Genomic DNA, 20,402 nt, shown 5'->3' on the forward strand with positions numbered 1-20,402 from the left:
ACCACAGCATCTCTGTTTCGCACTGAACTAGGAATATTTTCAGGGCACATGAACAGCTTAATAAAATATGCATCTGCAAGGAAAAACAAAGAGATAAAATAAGTATTGCCATTTTAAAACCTGAATTATGATGGCCGAGACATAAAACACGGCTGGATTACTGAGGTTAATTCTGGGCACCACATGAACAAAGACGTAAAGATCTGAGAAGAGATATAGAGTTTAACAAGAGATAAGAGATTGGAAAAATTAGAATCATTGACTCTGCAACAAAGAAAATTAAGGGCCAACCTAACAAAGGCTTTCATATGGTAAGAGTTACAAATAGAGAAATTCTATTTCCCGATAAGTCGATACGGGCAAAAGATCAAGGTAAGAGGTAAGAGGAATATTTTTACTCAATGACTATAAAAAGATGCAAGAGTAAGCAGTAAGACTAATACAAAAGTTTCAAGCTGTAAAACATCTTAGGCCACTTCATTTCCTTTTTGTTACTACCACACAGTTCCTTAAAACAGTAAATGCAACTCTGTCAAGATACATCTCCGACATTCATTACCACAGTTCTTACACACCCCTTATAAATGGTCATCCTTACCTACAAAACCCACCCAATCTCTCCAAAATTTTCCTGTTCCCTCTCTTCATGCTCTAAATCTGTTCATGTTCAGTGTGATTCAGCATTCAGCCATACTGCCTGTCTGCCCACTACGCTCATGCCACCCACCTAAACTAATCCCACTTTCCAGCACCAAACCTGATGATTCATGTATTCTTCTAGATACTTCTTAGATGTTACAAGGTTCAATCTCTCTAACCGCTCAATTACTGCATTCTAACTATCTTCTGAGTGAACAAGTTCTTCCTCAGATCTCCCATGAACTATTATATAGTTATTTCTTATATGTATTTTAGATTTCTCTGATTACTTACATTGAAAACACCCAATTGCAATAGCTGCCTTTCTTGAATGTTCTGCTCCTGAATTCACCTCCACTTGCAAATTGTTAACCTCTTTTGTTTTTTCTAACATAGCAATAGCATCATCCAGGTCACAATTATTCTGTAGAAAGAAAAAGAGTTAATTTTTAATCTCCTCCCATTTTTGAAGTGTTCATTCCAAATGCACTAACATAAAATCAAATGAAATACCAAAAATAATATCACACAAGAAAGACCATTGCACTTTAGGATAGTGATCATCTTATTGTGTAAACAAAAGCATTAAAGGAGATAAGAGGTTGAGAAGATAAAAATTTTGAGTACTGAACATCCAAGTTCAAGACAGCTGATGGTATGGATGGGCTGCCACTGATGGCAAGAATGCATATAAGTTGTCAGAGTTATAGATAGTTAAATCTTTAGGACGGGAGGTGGGGCTGTAGAGCTTGCTGTGAGTTCAAATACAAGAAGTTCGACAAGTTAGGCAGTAATACCTTCGGGGGGACAGATAGGAGGATTTAGTATGTGTTTTAAAATTAAAACACCAAATAATCTTTATTGAAACATCAGAAAAATGATTTCTTTTATTTATGATTTTGCTAATCTTCCAGCATTAAATTTATATTTTTCTGCATACGGTAGATAATATATTCAAACAAGAACAAATCTGCAGATGCTGGAAATCCAAGCAACATAAACAAAATGCTGGAGGAACTCAGCAGGCCAGGCAACACCTATGGAAAAGAGTACAGTCGATGACTCAGGCTGAGACCCTTCACATAACTGGAGTAAAAAAGATAACGAGTAGATGTAAAAGGTGGGGGGAGGGATGAAGTAATTGGTGAGAGGTACAGGGCTGGAGAAGGGGGAAATCTAATGGGAGAGGACAGAAGGCCATGGAAGAAAGAAAAGAGGGGAGGAGCACCGGAGGGAGGTGATAGCCAGGTAAGGAGGTAAGGTAAGAGAAAGAAAAGAGAGAAAAGGGGATGTGGAATGACATATGGACATAGCTCCATGATAGTTTTGTTTATACAGATAAAGATGAACAAAATATTACGTTAACCTTTAATAGCTATTTTACTTACCTCATCTACTTTGTCTGACAAATCCAATAAACATGTCAGAAATGCTAGAGAGTCCTACAAAAGAAAAGTTGAAATGTAACTGGAGCTCCTCAATTTATTTGAAAAAAAACTTTAAAAACAAAATTAACAGTTGAATTCAGTAAGTGCTTCAGTATAAATAAACATAAGCATTCTGCAAAATGCCATATTATCAAGCCAAGGATGTTAACTTAAGTAACTTTTATAACTTAAGTATGATTGAGCTATTAGTTATTTAGAGAGAGAGTGCAGAACGGGCCCATCCAGCCCAATGAGCTACACCACCCAGCAACCACCATACACTACTTAACACTGGTCCAGTTACCGGACAATTTACAATGACCAATTAACCTACCAATCAGTACGTCTTTAGGCTCTGGGATGAAACCAGAGCACCAGAAGGAAACCCACGCGACTCATGGGGGAGATTGTACAAACTCCTCATAGATGGTACCAGAATTGAACTCCGAACTCTGGAATGACCCAAACCGTAATACCGTCGGGCTAACTGCTAAGTTACTGTGACACATAATGCTCTACTAAAGCGGCACTGTCAGTCTTATAGATGAACTTAAAAAATTCCCATGGAACAGCAGCATAAGAAAATATCCTGCTGCTCTGGAAGATTTATTTCACAATTAATCAGTACCACCATTTATCCATTTGCTAATGGGAAAACATGCTTCTACGATAAGAGACTAGACTTTCAGAATATCAAATAACAAACTTTCATTCTTCCTACATGGATATCAATCAACTGCAATGTAACACAGACTACATTTTCTCAACTAACACCCACGAACAACTCACCAAAATGCATTAATGAATAATAATCAAGTGGATCACTGGGAAATTTTCCCACTCTGCACTGTAATCTTTTAAGTGAACTGTGCCTGTTATCAATTCATTCAATGTCAGGGTATATATATCACAGGCAAGGCCAACAACTACGGTCTGAGATATAACTAAATGCTTTGCTTAGAATGCTTCAGAGAACAGTTATTGACAATCAACCACACTATCACAGGACAATATACTGGTTTCCTCCCCATGATATTATTATGGCGAGCCCAGCAAACTTTTTATACTGGCTTTATCCCACCTCCCCTGATAGCAAAGACTACCAAAGAAAGATAATCATATTACTACAACTTGCAGGGCCACAGCATAAGCATCCACATCATGGCCCTGGGATTCTGATTGTTGATCTTATTATTACCATTCACTGTGCCATTTGACTTACCAATGAAAAGATCCATGACCTTTTGATGGATACACACAATATGTGACTGTTTCTTTCCATTGAAATTAATTCATGAAAATTTCCACAAGAATAATTATGGTTTTGGACACTTTTGCTGCTATCCAACCACTTATTACCAACAGCATTTTCCATTCCTTCTTGGGAGAAGTATATAATTCCCAAGAAATGTCTACTGCTGCACAAAAGCACCAGGATGAATCTGTTTACACTTATTCATTAAGTTTAAATATATGAGCAAAATACTTTGCCAACTATCAAAATGCTCAGTTTAAAGAAATGCACTTACACTGTGTTTCCTTATTGCATGGAGCACTTCTTCTAAGAGTTCAATATCTCGTAGTTTTATCAAATTCAGTTCAAAAACATCATAATTCCTGAAAGTAAAATTTAAGAATGAAGATCCCCTAATATTGTACATGTGCTTTAGTTTACCAATATAGTTTACTATACTGATATCAATACCATAAAACACTGAATGATGTTTGCGGGATCTTGCCGAGCTACATATTCAGGCATCGTTAACTGCATTATAATCATGACAGCAAGGCTACAAGTAATTGATCATAATATTGAACTATCAGGAAGACATGGCAGGAGCTTACAAAGCTTTATTTTTCCTCCCATTTCTATCTTAAACTACAGGAATTGCTTGCTATTTTGCCAGCAGTAACATACTGCACTCAGCAAACAGTGAGGAGTATTTTTGATACTGTGCAAAAGACTTAGGCACATATTTACAGTGGCATGCAAAAGTTTGGGCACCCCTGGTCAAAATTTCTGTAACTGTGAATAGCTAAGCGAGTAAAAGATGACCTGATTTCCAAAAGGCATAAAGTTAAAGATGACACATTTCTTTAATATTTTAAGCAAGATTACTTTTTTCTTTCCATCTTTTACAGCTTCAAAATAACAAAAAAGGAAAAGGGCCCGAAGCAAAAGTTTGGGCACCCTGCATGGTCAGTACTTAGTGGTACCCCCTTTGGCAAGTATCACAGCTTGTACATGCTTTCTGTAGCCAGCTAAAAGTTTTTCAATTCTTGTTTAGGGGATTTTCACCTATTCTCCCTTGCAAAAGGCTTCTAGCTCTGTGAGATTCTTGGGCCATCTTGCATGCACTGCTCTTCTGAGGTCTATCCACAGATTTTCGATGATGGTCGGGGGACTGTGAGGGCCATGGCAAAACCTTCAGCTTATGCCTCTTGAGGTAGTCCATTGTGGATTTTTGAGGTGTGTTTAGGATCATTATCCTGTTGTAGAAGCCATCCTCTTTTCATCTTCAGCTTTTTTACAGACAGTGTGATGTTTGCTTCCAGAATTTGTTGGTATTTAATTGAATTCATTCTTCCCTCTACCAGTGAAATGTTCCCCGTGCCACTGGCTGCAGCACAAGCCCAAAGCATGATTGATCCACCCCCGTGCTTAACAGTTGGAGAGGTGTTTTTTTCATGAAATTCTGCACCCTTTTTTCTCCAAACATAGCTTTGCTCATTGTGGCCAGAAAGTTGTATTTTAACTTCATCAGTCCACAGGACTTGTTTCCAAAATGCAACAGGCTTGTTCAGATGTTCCTTTGCAAACTTCTGACACTGAATTTTGTGGTGAGGACGCAGGAAAGGTCTTCTTCTGATGACTCTTCCATGAAGATATTTGTGCTGGTGTCGCTGCACAGTAGAACAGTGCACCACCACTCCAGAGTCTGCTAAATCTTCCTGAAGGTCTTTTGCAGTCAAACGGGGGAGTTATGATTTGCCTTTCTAGCAATCCTATGAGCAGTTCTCTCGGAAACTTTTCTTGGTCTTCCAGACCTCAACTTGACTGCTACCATTCCTGTTAACTGCCGTTTCTTAATTACATTACGAACTGCGGAAACGGCTATCTGAAAATGCTTTGGTATCTTCTTATAGCCTTCTCCTGCTTTGTGGGCATCATTTATTTTAATTTTCAGAGTGCTAGGCAGCTGCTTGTTGTTGGGACAAGGTTTGAGGAGTCAGGGTATTTATAAAGCTTTGAAATTTGCATCACCTGGCCTTTCCTAATGATGATTGTGAACAAGCCATAGCTCTAACAAGCTAATTAAGGTCTGAGACTTTGGTAAAAGTTATCTGAGAGCTCAAATCTCTCGGGGTGCCCAAACTTTTGTATGGTGCTTCTTTCCTTTTTTTCCACTCTAAAATTGTACAAAACAAAAATAATACACTAATCTTGCTTAAAATGTTGAAAAGATTGTTTCTTCTTTAACTTTATGACTTTTGGAGATCAGTTCATCTTCTACTCACTTAACTATTCACAGTAACAGAAATTTTGACCAGGGTGCCCAAGCTTTTACATGCCACTGTATGTAGTTAGGGTGCCTAAGACTTTTGCACAGTACTGTAGTAATCTTGGGTATCGCATTGTACTACTGCCACAAAAAAAAAACAAATTTCATGGCATGTGAATGACGATAAACCTAATCTTGATATGGGTCTCTGTTGTGGACTGAGATGGGAAGGAGGTAGGGAGAGGGGAATCATGGTTCGGGAAAAGGAAAGGGAGAGAGGAGGGAGTGGGAAGCACCACAGAAACATTCTGTAAATATCAATAAACTAAATGTTTCGAATCAAATAACCTTGCCTGGTCTCTCAGAGTTGGGTGTGTCTGCACCCGCACCACCCCCTGCACCCATGGCACACCTCTGCCACCTGTTGCATGTGCTCCCAGAGAGCTCTACCTTCACTACTCCCAACATCCTTTGCTCCCACCAGATTTACAAACTTGCTCTCCACTCCACATTGACAAACACAGTACTGTGTAAAAGTCTTAGGTACCCCGGCTATCTACCGTATATATCTCTCTCCCTCTGATGTATAAACACACACACACACAATAAATTTTACATATACACACACATATATACACTTAAGACTTTTGTACAGTACTATATTGTTATGTATCACATTATCAAGACCATGTGAAGGCCTGAAAAATTAAATAAACTGGGCCAGAAAAACACAAAGACTTACTCTGGATCTATGAATTTGGCTGCGATAGCCCACTGTAGATAGCGATCATGCTTTTTCTTCTGAACAAATAAATAGGGCCATAGGATGTGCACTTTTATCATATGCCAACGCTGGTAAAAAAGTACATGAATTGTCTGAATGTCAGAACACCAGATCTCAGCTGTTTCCACTGAAATAAGGGGAAGAGAAAAAAAGCATATAAAAATGTATTTTATGTTTACCTTGTTATCTCTGAATATGCTACTGCATCTGGGTTACATTCCTTGAGCAATGAAAGACCCACCCCCCCCCCATAGACTTTATGAATAACCTATTATGTACATGACTGAACTGTAAACACATCGCAAAAGGTGTTGACTATTTAACTCCTTCAGCCAATCACTGGAGTGATGGGTTAAAAGGAACTTCGTACATTCACCTTTGCCCCACATCTGGTTAACAAAACAATATCCTTAATGCTAAAATTAGGATTTAAACTAGAGAACAAAGTGAGGCACATAGTTCAATTAAGAAGAAAAATTATACCAACCCTGTTTTCATACATAACCTAAATTCCAAAGCAGCATTCATCATCACAGACCCCCACCACTCAGGACATCCTTTCTTCTTGCTGCTGCTATCAGGAAGAGGGTACAGGAGTCTCAGGAATCACACCACCAGGTTCAGGAACAGTTATCACTCCTCAACCATCAGGCTCTTGAACCAGAGGGGATAACTTCACTCAACCTCGCTTGCCCCATCATTAAAATGTTTCTACAACCTAAAGACTCACTTTCAAGGACTCTTCATCTCATGTTTTCAATATTTATTAATTATTATTTCTTACTTTCTTTTTGTATTTGCAGTTTGTTGTCTTTTGCACACTGGCTTAGTGCAGTCCTTCATTGATTCTATTATGAATTTATTAAGTAAGCCTGCGGGAAGATGAATATCATTATTGTATATGATACAAATAAGTTTGAGAGTTCGATCAGGAGACTGTCTCTGACCATTTTGTCTGCTTCTGTTGGAATCCCATCAATGTCTGGGGCTTTATGGCATTTCAGCTTGGAAATAGCAGCTTTGACCTCATCTATACAGTTGGTGGGCCAACAAACTTAAGTCTGACCTCATGCTGGGGAATCATTGCAATGGATGCTTCTTGTACTAATGATTATCCCTGAAAAGGCTCTTGTAGTGAGCTGTCCTTTGCCACATGATGGCTTCCCTGTATGTCAGCAGGCTGGAGCCATCAGATGAGCATAGAGAGGCTTCCATCTAATGAGTCGGACGATATACTACGTGCAGCGATTTAAGAAGGCTCAAGTATTGCTGGTGTCTGCATAGTGCCGCATTTGTCTGCTAGGGCAGTCCACCAATTTTTTTGCATCTGTCTCAGTTTGGCTTGGTAGGTGCAGCATGCAGCTCTGTTTTCTGCCTTGGCCACTCGATTATCGGGTCTAGACAGCACCACTTGATGGGAGGAGCGTTTCTTCTAGAGCAATTTCCAGATTTCAACATTCTTTTCATCAAACCAGTCCTTGTTTCTTCCCGAGGAATACCCAACTACCTAGACAGCCGCATCTTGGAAGGCAGTCTTCAGGTAATCCCATTTCTTTCCTGTGTCAGAGTCTGCGCTTGGGATGCCTTTGCTGTCCAGTTTCTCCCTTAGTTTGATCGGGAATACATCTCGGAGGCCAAAGAGCTTATCTACCTGGAGTCTCTTCGAACGTGGTTGCCTTCTTTTTATTGTTGGCTTGATAGCCAGTCTGACTTTTGCCTTGACCCATCTGTGATCCATATAACAGCCTGCACTCGGCACGACCCTGGTGTGTAGAACATATGACACATCCTTTTGTCACAGCAGGATACAGTCCAGGAGGTGCCAGTGTTTGGATCGGGGGTGTCTCCAGGTTGTATTGAACCTGGCTTTCTGTTGAAATAGTGCATTTGTTATAACCAGGCCTAATTCTATGCAGAGCTCCAGAAGCATCCTCCCGTGTTGTGGCTGCAGTTTCCAACGCCATGATTACCTAAGACTCCCAGCCATACCTTGACATCTCTACCCACTCTAGCATTGAAGTTGCCTAGAATGATGAACTTGTCTGCCTTATATGTTTCCAATAGGAAGGAGCTCAGCTTCCCTGTTCACACACGGTTGGGAGAAAGTTCAGTCCTAAATGACCTATGCAACATTGTAATTGTCTCCCTGTACAAAGGAAAAAAGAGAAATCGGAGTGTTCTAACTACAGAGGCATTACCCTACTGTCCACTGCCGGGAAGATGCTCGCCAGAATTCTCTTGGACAGAATCATCCCTACTATTGCCGAATGCAACCTCACAGAGAGTCATTGCAGATTCAGAGCAAACAAAGGCACATCCGACATGATCTGCATCCTGCGCCAAATACAGGAGGAGTGTTGTGAACAGAACATGGGACCATATACGGCGTTCGTTGACCTGACCAAGGCCTTTGATACAATCAGTCACATGGGCCTCTGGGAGATCCTGTTGAAGCTCGGCTGTCCCCCGAAATTCCTCACTATCCTGCAGAAGGTCCGTGAAGGCCAAAGCAGTCAGGTTAAACACAACAATGCCCTGTCTGACCCACTCCCCATCAGTATCAGCGTGAAACAAGGCTGTGTTTTGACACTAACGCTCTTTTCCATCTTTTTAAACATGATGTTACAGGAAGTGAAAGAGACCACCTCGGAGAGCATCTACATTCAGTTCTGCACTGACGGAAATATCTTCAACCTCCGCCGCATTCTCGCCCAAACAAAAACCAGGCAAGAGCCCATTCTTGAGCTACTATACACAGCTGACTGTGCTCTTCTCACGCACACAGTGGATGCGCTACAGGCTAGTCACTCAGTTCGCCAAGGCTGCAGGGGCTTTTGGGTTAACGGTCAGTCTGAAGAAAACATGATCCTCCATCAGAAGCCCCCCTCCTGGCGTTTACAACCCCCTCAGATCACCATTGACAACCACTCTCTCACCACGATTGCGCAGTTCACCTATCTGGGCAGTATCATCTCCACCGACGCTACAGTAGTAAAGGACATTGACAATCAACTTGACAGAGCCAGCACTGCCTTCAGGCGCCTCCAGAAATGTGCATGGAAGAGCCATCAGCTGCGCCTGTCCACAAAAATCCGGTTGTACAGGACTGCCGACATCACAAGAGTGCTATATGGCTCCAAAGCCTGGGTCTTGTATCGCAAGCAAATCCAGTTGCTCGAGCACTTCCATCAGTGCTGCCTCCACTCCATCAGCTGGTAGGATCATATCTTCAACAACGAGATCCTGGAGAAGGCTCAACGTCCAAGCACTGAAGCCACTTTGCAGCTCAAGAAGCTCCGCTAGTTAGGCGATGTGTCTCACATGGACAACTCCAGGTTACTGAAAGCCATGCTCTATGGAGAACTCTCTCAGGACAAGAGAGATAGTACTGCCCTGCACAAGAGGTACCAGGACCAACTTAATTAGCAGCTCTCTCAGGCAAATATCGAGGTCAACAAGTGGCAGCAGCTGGCTTGTGACAGAGGCCACTGGTCCATGGCGCAGCCAAGAATTCTGAGGAATTCAGAAGAGTGACTGCTGAAAAGAAGAGGAGACACAGGAAGGATCCTAATACCTAAGCACCAACATCCCAGCGGTTCCCCTGACCCTACTGCTCCAGAGTCTGCAGATCCCGAATCGGCCTCTACGGTTACCAACAATCATGCCATCACTCCTGAGGACTTTTTTTCCCTCCTGATCTTCGCAAGTGAAGAACCATCCATCATATGGTGACGTATATGTATTTGGTAATATATTTACTTCGAACTTCGAAATATATACACCTTACAGCAGAGTCAGGGTGAGGGGACGACACATTTTTCAATTTGACCAATGCAGAGGTTACAAATTGAGTTGCAGCTGAAGAGATCCAGCACCTCGAGTTCAACCCTGACCTCCAGTGTTGTCTGTGTGAAATTTACATGCTATCCTTATGTGAGGTTAAGATTTTTCTGCATGATCAAATTTTCTCCCATATCCCAAAGTCATGGTAGGTTAATTGGCTACTCTAAACAGCCTTTCGTGCAGCAAGATTAGTGGGAAAGGCAACTGGGAAAATTAGTGAAGGAATGAAATTGCCTTGTGACCCAGCATGTACTCAACAGGCTATATGTCTTGTTCTGTGTCCTAAGCAAATATGGAAATTATTTACCCGGGCTTCCCACAAGCATTCAGATTATCAACTAATTCTTCAGATGAGCTTTTCTAGTCTAAAGTAATGTTTCAAATTATGTAAATTATAAATATGGTTTCAAAAATGATAAGTAATCAAGTAGACTTTTTTGGGAAAGTCAAAGAAATAAAAGAAGAAATACAATCTGCCTATCAAAATCAAACTGAACAATTATTCACTACATATACAGGTAATTTCTTACGGGAAGATGGTGATGTGGGATTGCACAATACCTAATGACATCCAAATTCAGCTCCTGACAGACAAGGTCAAGGAACTGGAGCTGGAGTGGGATGCATTCAGGACCATCCAGGAGGCAGAAAACCTCGAAGTGAATACATTTACTAACGTGGTCACACCCAGAGTTCAGGCTTCAGATAGCACGTGAGTGACACCAGAAGTAAGGGGAGTAAACAGTCAGTGCAGGGTTATCTTGTGACCATTCCTCTCAGCAACAAGCATACCCTTTGGATACTGCAGTTGGGGGGGGGGGGGGGGTAGATGACCTATCAGAGTCAGAGCTCAGCAGCAGCAGTCAGGCTAGTGGCACTGTGGCCGGCTCAGAGCCTAGGTAGGAGAGGGTAAAGTAAGGTAGAGCAATAGTGCTAAGAGACTTGATATTGAGGGGGGCAAACAGGAAATTCAACCCACAGATGAGACATCAGGATGGTGCGTTGCCTCCCAGATGCTAGCGTCAAGGATGTCGCAGAGCAGCTGCAGAATATTCTCAAGAGGGTGGGTGAGCAGCAGGAGGTCATGGTGCACATTGGCACCAATGACAGGGGTAGAAAGCGGAAAGGATCCTGCCCAGTGAGTATAGGGAGTTAGGGAAGAGGCTGAACAGCAGGACCTCTAAGGTAGTAATCCCTGCATTACTCTCAGTGCCACATGCTAGTCAGAGCAGGAATAGGATAATCGTACAAATGAATGAGTGGCTAAGGAACTGGTGCAGGGGGCAGAGAATCAGATTTCTGGATCATTGTAATCTCTTCAGAGGAAGGCAAGACCTGTAGAAAATGAACTGTCACGCAGGTGAGAAACTATTAGAAAGTTCAGCAGTCCAATGAATAAGGAGGCAATTAAAAGAGAGAGAGAATAGGGCGTGAGCTGAGACACGAGCTGGGAAGTCACCATGGTAACAGCTCAGAGCGGTTGAGCTAACGGACGCTGGAATTTTGGATGCATTATAAAAGTTGATCCTTCGGTATGATAACGGCAGAGGAGACATGACATAAGAGAACTGCGGAGGCTACCCGAGAAACCACTGGTAGAGCTTAAGACCACCATGAGGGTGGAGGCGACGGACCGATTAATTTCGACCCGTGATTACCAGTGTGGGTAAGAGCTTGCCTGTGTGGGTCTGCTGGTGGTGAACCCGTGCTGTGGGTTAGTAGACTGTTCCCTAGAAGGGGCTCTGTCCATCTGTGTGGGGGTCACACGAAGTGACTCTGAAGACTTCGGAAGCAAGAACAACTAAAGCTGTCAACTTGAACATCAACTCAGTTAACTCTCTCTCTCTCTCTCCCCGTCAATTCAACTCGACGCAAGACAAAGTGAACTGAACTGCTTAAACTTACCTGACACCGTAAGACTGATATCTACCTCCTGGACTATTATTTTTGTATCCACACACACATTTACGGATATATATAAACTTGTTTATAACCTGTATTGTATTATTTGGTTTAATGATAGTAATTCGTAGTAGTAATAAATATAGTCTTAATTTATAGTAAACCAGACTCCAGGTGTGTTCCATTTTTGCTGGCCCTTTTCAACCCATCATGGGGTTCGTGACAACTGGTTACATCTGAACCTGAGGGGGACCATTATCATCGAGGTCTTGAGGAAGGTTTAAACTAATTTGGCAAGGATAATGGAACCAGACTGATAGGGCTGAGGATGGGGCAGTTGGTATACAAGTAGATGCAGTATGTAGTGAGACTGAGGAAAGACAGGCAGATGGTAGGGCAAGATTGCAGTCCATGGGATGAGTTGAAGTGTAACTTGGGAACAAAATCAAAAAGGGTGATGAATGCAGGACTGAAGGTGTTATCAGGTTCTGCTGAAGGGTTTCAGCCTGAAATGTCGACTGTACTTTTTTCATAAATGCTGCCTGGCTTGCTGAGTTTTTCCAGCAGTGTGTGTGTGTTGCTGAAGGAGTTATATTTGAATGCACGCAATATACAGAATAAGGTAACGTAGTTAAAGATTGGCAGGTATAATGTTGTGGGCATCACGAGTTGTGTGAAAGAAGACTATATTTGGGAGTTTAATATCTGAAAATCAATATAAAGATAGACAAATCCCAAAGATAAAGAAGCATTCTAAGGGGAGGTTGAAGCAATTGTGGCTGACAAGGGAAGTCAAAGACACCATAAAAGGAAAATACAGGACATAAAATATAGCAAAAATGAGTGGGAAATTAGAAGATTGGAAGTTTTTAAAAACCAACAGAAGGCAACTAAAAAGCCATAAGGGGAGAAAAGATGAAATATGAAGCTAGCCAATAATATAAAAGAGGATACTGTAAGTTTTTTTTTCAGATATATAAACAGTAAAAGGGAAGAGTGGATATCCGACCACTGGAAAGCGATACTGAAGAGGTAGTAATTGGGAACAAAGGAATGGTGTACGTACTTAATAAATATTTTATGTGAGTCTTCACTAAGAAGACACTAGTAGTATGCCAAAAATTCGTGAGTGTCAGGGGAAGAAGTGAGTGTAGTTGCAACTACTAAGAAGGTTGCTGCTCCGAGATCCCCTGTAGCTTAGCCTGGGATCGTAAGATACCCAGTTTCCATGTGTGGCCCCAAGGAGGCACTGCAGGAGTCTTGGTGGTGGAGAGGGTTTGTACTGGCAGGAGGAGACTTACACACTCGGCTCCTCTCTTCACCCTCTGTTAAGAAGGCTGGCCAGTGGCAATAGCTGTAAGCAGAGAGCACTATGTGGCATACGGCATGCACTAACTACAAACACTACTACACTACTGCACTAGGCGCTTCACACACACCCTGTGAGCAAATACTCACACACACACAATACTCTGGCAATGGGAGCAGGTACGAGTGGACTTGGAGCTCCTAGTCAGAATCCTGCACAGCAGTGGCACAGGGTATTTGGTCGTTAGCAGCTGGGACTGAGTGGCAGCTATTTTCGGCAGACCCTTCTGTGACTGAGCAGCCTTATTTAGGGACCACACTGCTCACCCCAATTGGGGAAGGGTCTAGAAAAGGTGGCCTAAAAATTGCCCATTCAATCACTCACCTGGATAGGTTACCGCACCTATTGGGTTATTTCACTACTGTGGTCAAAATAAGAAATAATACAACCTAAAACTGGTAACATGGAATGTAAGGACTCTACTGGACTCATAAGGCATCTGTGACAGACTTGAGCAGAGTACAGTCTCGATCGCTGCTGAGCTGAGGCGCTACAACATCGACATTGCTGCCCTGAGTGAGACCAGGCTCCTGGATGAAGGCTCTTTAACAGAGCAAGGGATGGGTTACACCTTCTTCTGGAAAGGTTTCCCCCCCAGGTGGAGAACATCGCCACAGAGTAGGATTGGCGACCAAGAACATCTTTCTACCAAGTCTCACAGCAACACCTGTTGGCATTAGTGAAAGACTAATGACCCTCCATATCCCCCGGCAAAGAAACGTTATGCCACGCTTCTCAGTGCCTGTGCACCAACTTTGCCATCTGAGAATGAGGCCAAGGAATGCTTTTATCAGACATTGGATGAAGCTCTTTGCCAGATCCCAAAGAATGATAAGATTCTTTTGCTTGGGGACTTCCACACTAGGGTGGGACAGAACAACAGGATATGGAGTGGAGTGCTAGGTAGGCATGGTATTGGCAAGGTGAATGCAAATGGCATGAGGCTACTTACTCTTTGCTCTGAGCATAACCTTACCATAACCAACACCATCTTCCAGCAGAAGACAAAATATAAGACCTCGTGGATGCACCCTCGATCTAAACATTGGCACATGATCGACCTCATCATTGTTGAGACGTAGTGACATCAAGGATGTTCTCATCACCTGTGCCATGAGAGGTGCAGAGTGCTGGACTGACTACCGTATGATTATGGCCAAGCTCCATATGAAAGTGCGTCCCCCCTTGCGGCTGCAAAAACCCAATAAAAAGCAGCTAAAATGCAACCGCTTGAGAAACACAGAAGCAAGAAGTGAGTTTCGATGGATCCTAAATGAGAAACTAAAGGAGCTGGAACCTTGTCTGAGCTTAGAAAATACCATGGAACAACAGTGGACCTATATCAGCTCTGCGCTCTATGAGGCAGCAGCCCAATCCATCGGCCATAATAGCAGGAACCACCAAGACTGGTTTGACGATAACTCAGACACCATCCACAACTTGCTTAAGGACATGCACAAAGCACACCGGACAACTTTAGACAACCCGTCATCCACCAGCATCAGGCAGCCTTGGCAGGCAGCTCGGAGGAAAGTGCAAAAGGCAATATGGGCCATACAAAATGAGTGGTGGACTGAAAAGGCACATGAAATCCAGTCCTTTGCCGATAATAATAACATGCATAATTTTTACAATGCTGTCAAAACCATCTACGACCCAATAAATCAATGCGTTACTCCCCTGAAAACACTTCTGAAGAATCAGAATACCATTCTGCTGAGGTGGGCTGAGCATTTTAACACCCTGCTTAATCAGGACTCTGACGCAGACCCCACCATCCTGGGCGAACTGCCTGAACTTTCTCCTATCCACGACCTCAGTCTACCACTAACTTTCCAGGAGGTTCTATCAGCTGTCCACTCCCTTAAGAACAACAAGTCCCCTGGCACTGACAATATCCCTGCTGAGTTACTGAAGAACGGAGGGTACGTGTTTTTGCGCACCCTCTACCAGTACATCACCAAGGCCTGGACTGATGAGAACATCCCACAGCAATGGAGAAATGCAAACATCGTTGTCATTTATAAGAACAAGGGTGACAAGGCCATCTGCAGCAATAGCAGGGGCATATCACTCCTTTCTGTTGCTGGAAAGGTCCTGGCTAAGGTGATGCTTAGACTCATCAGCAAAATCACCGAGTCAATGCTGCCTGAATCGCAGTGTGGATTTAGGAAGAACAGGAGCACAATCGACATAATCTTCACAGCCCGGCGGCTTCAGAAAAAGTGCCGGGAGCAACATCAGGACCTGTTTACGGCCTTTGTCGACCTCTCCAAAGCATTCGACACTGTGCAGAGAGAGCTCTTATGGGATGTCCTCCTCAGGTTTGGCTGTCCCAATAAATTGTTAACATCCTCTGCCAGTTCCACGATGGGATGACTGCTCGGGTGACCGTAGGGTGACAAGAGTCCAAGCCCTTCCTTGTATGCACAGGGGTGAAGCAGGGGTGTGTGCTAGCGCCAGCGCTCTTTAACATCTTCCTCGTGTGTGTGACCAAGCTTCGCCACAACAAGATTGAAAACAGCAGCGGTGTGGCAGTGGACGTCAGATTAGATGGCAACCTCTTTGACATCAGGAGGCTCCAGGCAACCATCAAACTCCGTAGACAGCGGGTCCTGGAGCTGCAGTATGCGACAATTGTGCTCTTGTAGCCCATACTCCAGAGGGTCTTCAGACCGTCCTTGCTGTGGCGGTGACAGCGTACAGCAGGAGGGGGCTGACTGTCAATACCATGACAGAAGTGGTTTGCCAGTGGAGTACCAATGTCCCACCCACTCTACCTGCCTTCACTGTTGGTGATGAAAAGCCGTCAGTAGTGCCATCTTTCAAATATCTGGGGAGCGTTCTCTCTGAGGATAGCGGCATTGACAACGACATCCAGAGCCACATTAAACAGGCATCAGCTGCCTTTGGGAGACTTCGGCATAGAGTCTTTCAGAACAGGAGCCTTCGTCTCTCCACAAAGGTCACCATATACCAAGCAGTCTGTGTCACCACCCTCCTTTATAGCTGTGAAGCTTGGGTAACCTACAGCCGTCACATCAAGTCCTTGGAGCACTTCCACATAAGCTGCCTCCAGCACATCCTGGGAATTACTTGGCGTGAGCGGGTGCCTCACACTGAAATACTTGTAAAGACCAGCTGCAGGAGTATTGAGGCCGTGATCACCCAGCGTCAGCTGCAGTGGCTAGGGCACGTGATAAGGATGCCCCCATGTCGGCTACCCTGCAGAGTATTATAAAGCCAGCTACATCATGGTCGATGTTCAGCTGGAGGGCTGAAGAAGAGCTATAAGGATCAGATGAAGAATGATATAAGGAAGTGCAAGATCAGACCAGAGGACATGGAGGATGTTGCTGCTGACCGTACCACTTGGCGACAGCTGTGTCGGGACTTGGTTCGTATTCTGGAGATGGAATTAACAACCAGAAGACAGCAGAAGAGAGCCAGGAGAAATGCAGCCATGGTTGCCACCACTACCACATATACATGTCCCACCTGCAATAGAGCTTGTGGGTCCAGGACAGGACTGTATAGCCATCAAAGATCTCACCGTTAAAGGAGTGGACGTCATCATCGGATTGCGATGGACAACCGAAGACTAAGAAGGTGTTTGATCTGAAATTAGATACTGTAAATCACCTAGACCATGGTTCTGAAAGAGGTGGCTGCTGAAGAGATTGCAGAAGCATTAGTAATGACCTTTTAAGCATCACGAGATTCTGGAATGGTTCCAGAGTACTTGAAAATTGCAAATGTCACTTCACTCTTTAAGAAGGGAGGGAGGTAGAGAAAGGAAATTATACAGCAGTTAGCCTGTCTTCAGTGGTTGGGAAGATTTTGGAGTCCATTATTAAGAATAAAGTTTCAGGGTATTTAGAGGCACGTGATAAAATAGTCTAAAGTCAGCATGGTTTCCTTGAGGGGAAATCTTGCTGACAAATCTTTTTGGAATTCTTTGAGGAAATAGCAGGCAGGAGAGACAAAGGAAAGTGGATGTTGTTTACTTGGATTTTCAAAGGCTTTTGTCAAGGTGCTGCACGTGAGGCTGCTTAACAAGGTAAGAGCCCATGATTTTACAGGTAAGACACCAGCATAGGTACAAGATTGCCTGACTGGCAGGAGGCAAGAAGTGGGAATAATGGGTGCCTTTTTCTGGTTGGCTTCTGGCGACTGGTAGTGTGCCACATGGGTTGGTGTAGAGATCACTTTACATGTTAATGATTTATATGACAGAAATGATGGCTTTGTGGCCAAGTTTGTGAATGAAGCAAAGGTAGAAGGCCTTTGATAAGGTGCCGCACATGAGGCTGTTTATTTTTTTATTTTTATTTAGAGAAGCGGTGTGGAATAGGGCCTTCCAGCCCTTCAAGCTATGCTATAGCAGCAACTCCCGATAACCCCAATTTTTAACCTTAACCTAATCACGGCACAATGTACAATGACCTAGCTGGTATGGCAACTGGAGCACCCATAGAAAACCAATGCATTCCACGAGGAGGATGAAAAGACACTCCTTACAGTGGACATCAGAATTGAACTCTGAAGTCCCAAGCTGTAAGAGCATTGCGCTAACCACTCCACTACCATGGCAACCCTTAACAAAGTAAGAGCCCATGGTATACAGGAAAGATACTAGCATGGACAGAAGATTGTCTGACTGACAGTAGGCAAAGCGTGGCAATAAAATGGGCATTTCTTGGTTGGCTGCCGGTTACTAGTGGTGTTCTGCAAGGGTCAACGTTGAGACCGCGTCTTTTCAAATTATGTGTCAATTATTTAGATGATGGAATTGACGGCTTTGTGACCAAGTTAATGGATGATATGAAGATGGGTAATGTTGAGGTAGCAGGGAGTCTGCAAAAGGACTTGGACAGATTGGGAGAATAGGCAAAGAGGTGGCAGATGGAGTATAGTGTATGGTGATGCACTTCCATAGAGGGAATAAAGGCATAGACTATTTTCTGAACGAGGGAAAAAAATTTAAAAAATCAGAGGTGCAAAGGGACCTTATAGATTAAAATGCAGGTTGTGTTGATGGTAAGGGAGGCAAATGGAATGTTAGCATGCATTTTATATAGGCATCCGTTAGTCTGGTGAGACCATGGATTTGTGCCTTGGAAGGTTTCCAGTGTGCAGGCCTGGGCAAGGTTGTATGGAAGACCGGCAGTTGCCCATGCTGCAAGTCTCCCCTCTCCACGCCACCGCTGTTGTGCACTAAGGCCGATACAGTTTGGCACCAGCACCGTCGCAGAGCAATGTGTGGCTAAGAAATAATGTATCATTTCTTAATGCATGCATTACTAAATGACAACAAAAGGGGACTACGTGTCTTCATAATCTAATCTAAGTGCCTTGCTCAAGGACACAACACGCTGCCTCAGCTGAGGCTTGAACTAGCAACCTTCAGATCACTAGACCAGACATCCCACCTCTCCTGGAAGTTCCGGGAGTCTCCCGCACATTAATAGTGGCTCCCTGATGCCCACAAATTATATACAATATCATGGAAATCAATTTTTTTGAGAGCGAGAGAGAGAAAGCAAGCAAGAGCACGCGAGCGACCATGAGAAAGACAGTGCGCGCGCCGTGGCAGAGTATTCCAAAAAAATATAAAAAGTACGTCATCCCAGACTACCCTAAAGTGCACCCCTGCCTAATAGGGGTCAAAAATAATGACAGTGTTGCTTGCTGCGCTGTTTGCAACCGTGACTGCTCTATTGCCCATGGTGAATTAAGGCTGTAAAAGACATGTTGAGGTGAGTTTAACAGGTGTCATCCATTCATTAGTATATCTAACGTTATTTAAACTAGCTGGCTAGCTGCTAAGGAGCTACTCTATTGCAGACATCCCACCTCTCCCGGAAGTTCTGGGAGTCTCCCGCAAATTGATGGTGCTACCTCCCTGAAATGAGTTTTTGCAGGGTGGGATATCTGCTAGACTGACACCTTAACTACTTGGCCACGCGCCAACACCATGCATTTTGAGGGTACTAGCATATAAGAGCAAGGATATAAAGCTGAGGCTTTATAAGGCTTTGATCGGACTGCACTTGGGAGTATTGTGAGCAGTTTTGGGCCCCTTAGCTAAGCCAATATCTTCTGCATTAGAGAGGTTAAGAGGAGGTTCATGATAATGATTCTACGAATAAAAGGGTTAATGTGTGAGAAGCGCTTCATGGCTGTGGATCTGTACTCGCTGGAGTTTAGAAGAATGGGGAGGGGGGGGGTGATCTCACTAAAACCTATTGATAGATTGAATGTGCACAGGATGTTTCCTATAGTGCAGGGATTCCCAACCTTTTGAAAGTCATGGAGCCCTACCATTAACAAAGGATCTGTGCACCACAGGTTGGGAACTCCTCTTATAATGGGTCAGTCTAGGACCAGAGGACACAGCCTCAGAGCAGCGGAACATCCATTTAGATTAGATTAGAGTAGATTCAACTTCATTGTCATTGTGCCGAGTACAGATACAAAGCCAATGAAATGCAGTTAGCATCTGACCACAAATACAAAGAATAGTGTTATTTACAAAGTAACTGCAAATAAAAAGTAAGTGCTGCAGCACACAAATATAAAAGTACTGAGACAGTACAATATGGGTGCAATACTGCTTAATGCTGTGATGTGAAGTTCAGCAGGGCCACAGCCTCAGGAAAGAAGCTCTTCCTGTGCCTGCTGGTGCGGGAGCGGAGGCTCCTGTAGCACCTACTGGATGGGAGGAGAATAAAAAGTCCATGGTTAGGGTGAGATGCAGCCTTGATAATGCTTTTCGCCCTGCCCAGGCAGCACTTATGGTAGATGTTCTCAATGGTGGGCAATTAGGTGCCGATAATCTGCTGGGCAGTTTTCACCACCCACTGGAGTGCTTTGTGGTCCGATACGGGACAATTGCCATACCACACTGAGATGCAGCTGGTCAGTATGCTCTC

The 20,402-nt window shown here is 43.5% G+C and overlaps 1 protein-coding gene across 3 annotated transcripts in view; it reads right to left on the reverse strand.

The window, feature by feature from the left end:
- Nucleotides 1-20,402, reverse strand: part of ttc3 (tetratricopeptide repeat domain 3) — a 141,149-nt gene that overhangs the window by 102,486 nt on the left and 18,261 nt on the right. For all 3 annotated transcript variants that reach the window (XM_072260010.1, XM_072260011.1, XM_072260009.1), the window contains exons 4-8: nt 6,312-6,480; nt 3,596-3,683; nt 2,028-2,081; nt 934-1,063; nt 3-73 (exon numbers count right to left, since the gene is read on the reverse strand). In XM_072260010.1, the coding sequence (XP_072116111.1) occupies nt 3-73; nt 934-1,063; nt 2,028-2,081; nt 3,596-3,683; nt 6,312-6,480 (512 nt within the window). The remainder of the gene's footprint in view (nt 1-2; nt 74-933; nt 1,064-2,027; nt 2,082-3,595; nt 3,684-6,311; nt 6,481-20,402) is intronic.

Source organism: Mobula birostris, chromosome 6, assembly GCF_030028105.1.
Source record: "Mobula birostris isolate sMobBir1 chromosome 6, sMobBir1.hap1, whole genome shotgun sequence".
NCBI lineage: Eukaryota > Metazoa > Chordata > Chondrichthyes > Myliobatiformes > Myliobatidae > Mobula > Mobula birostris.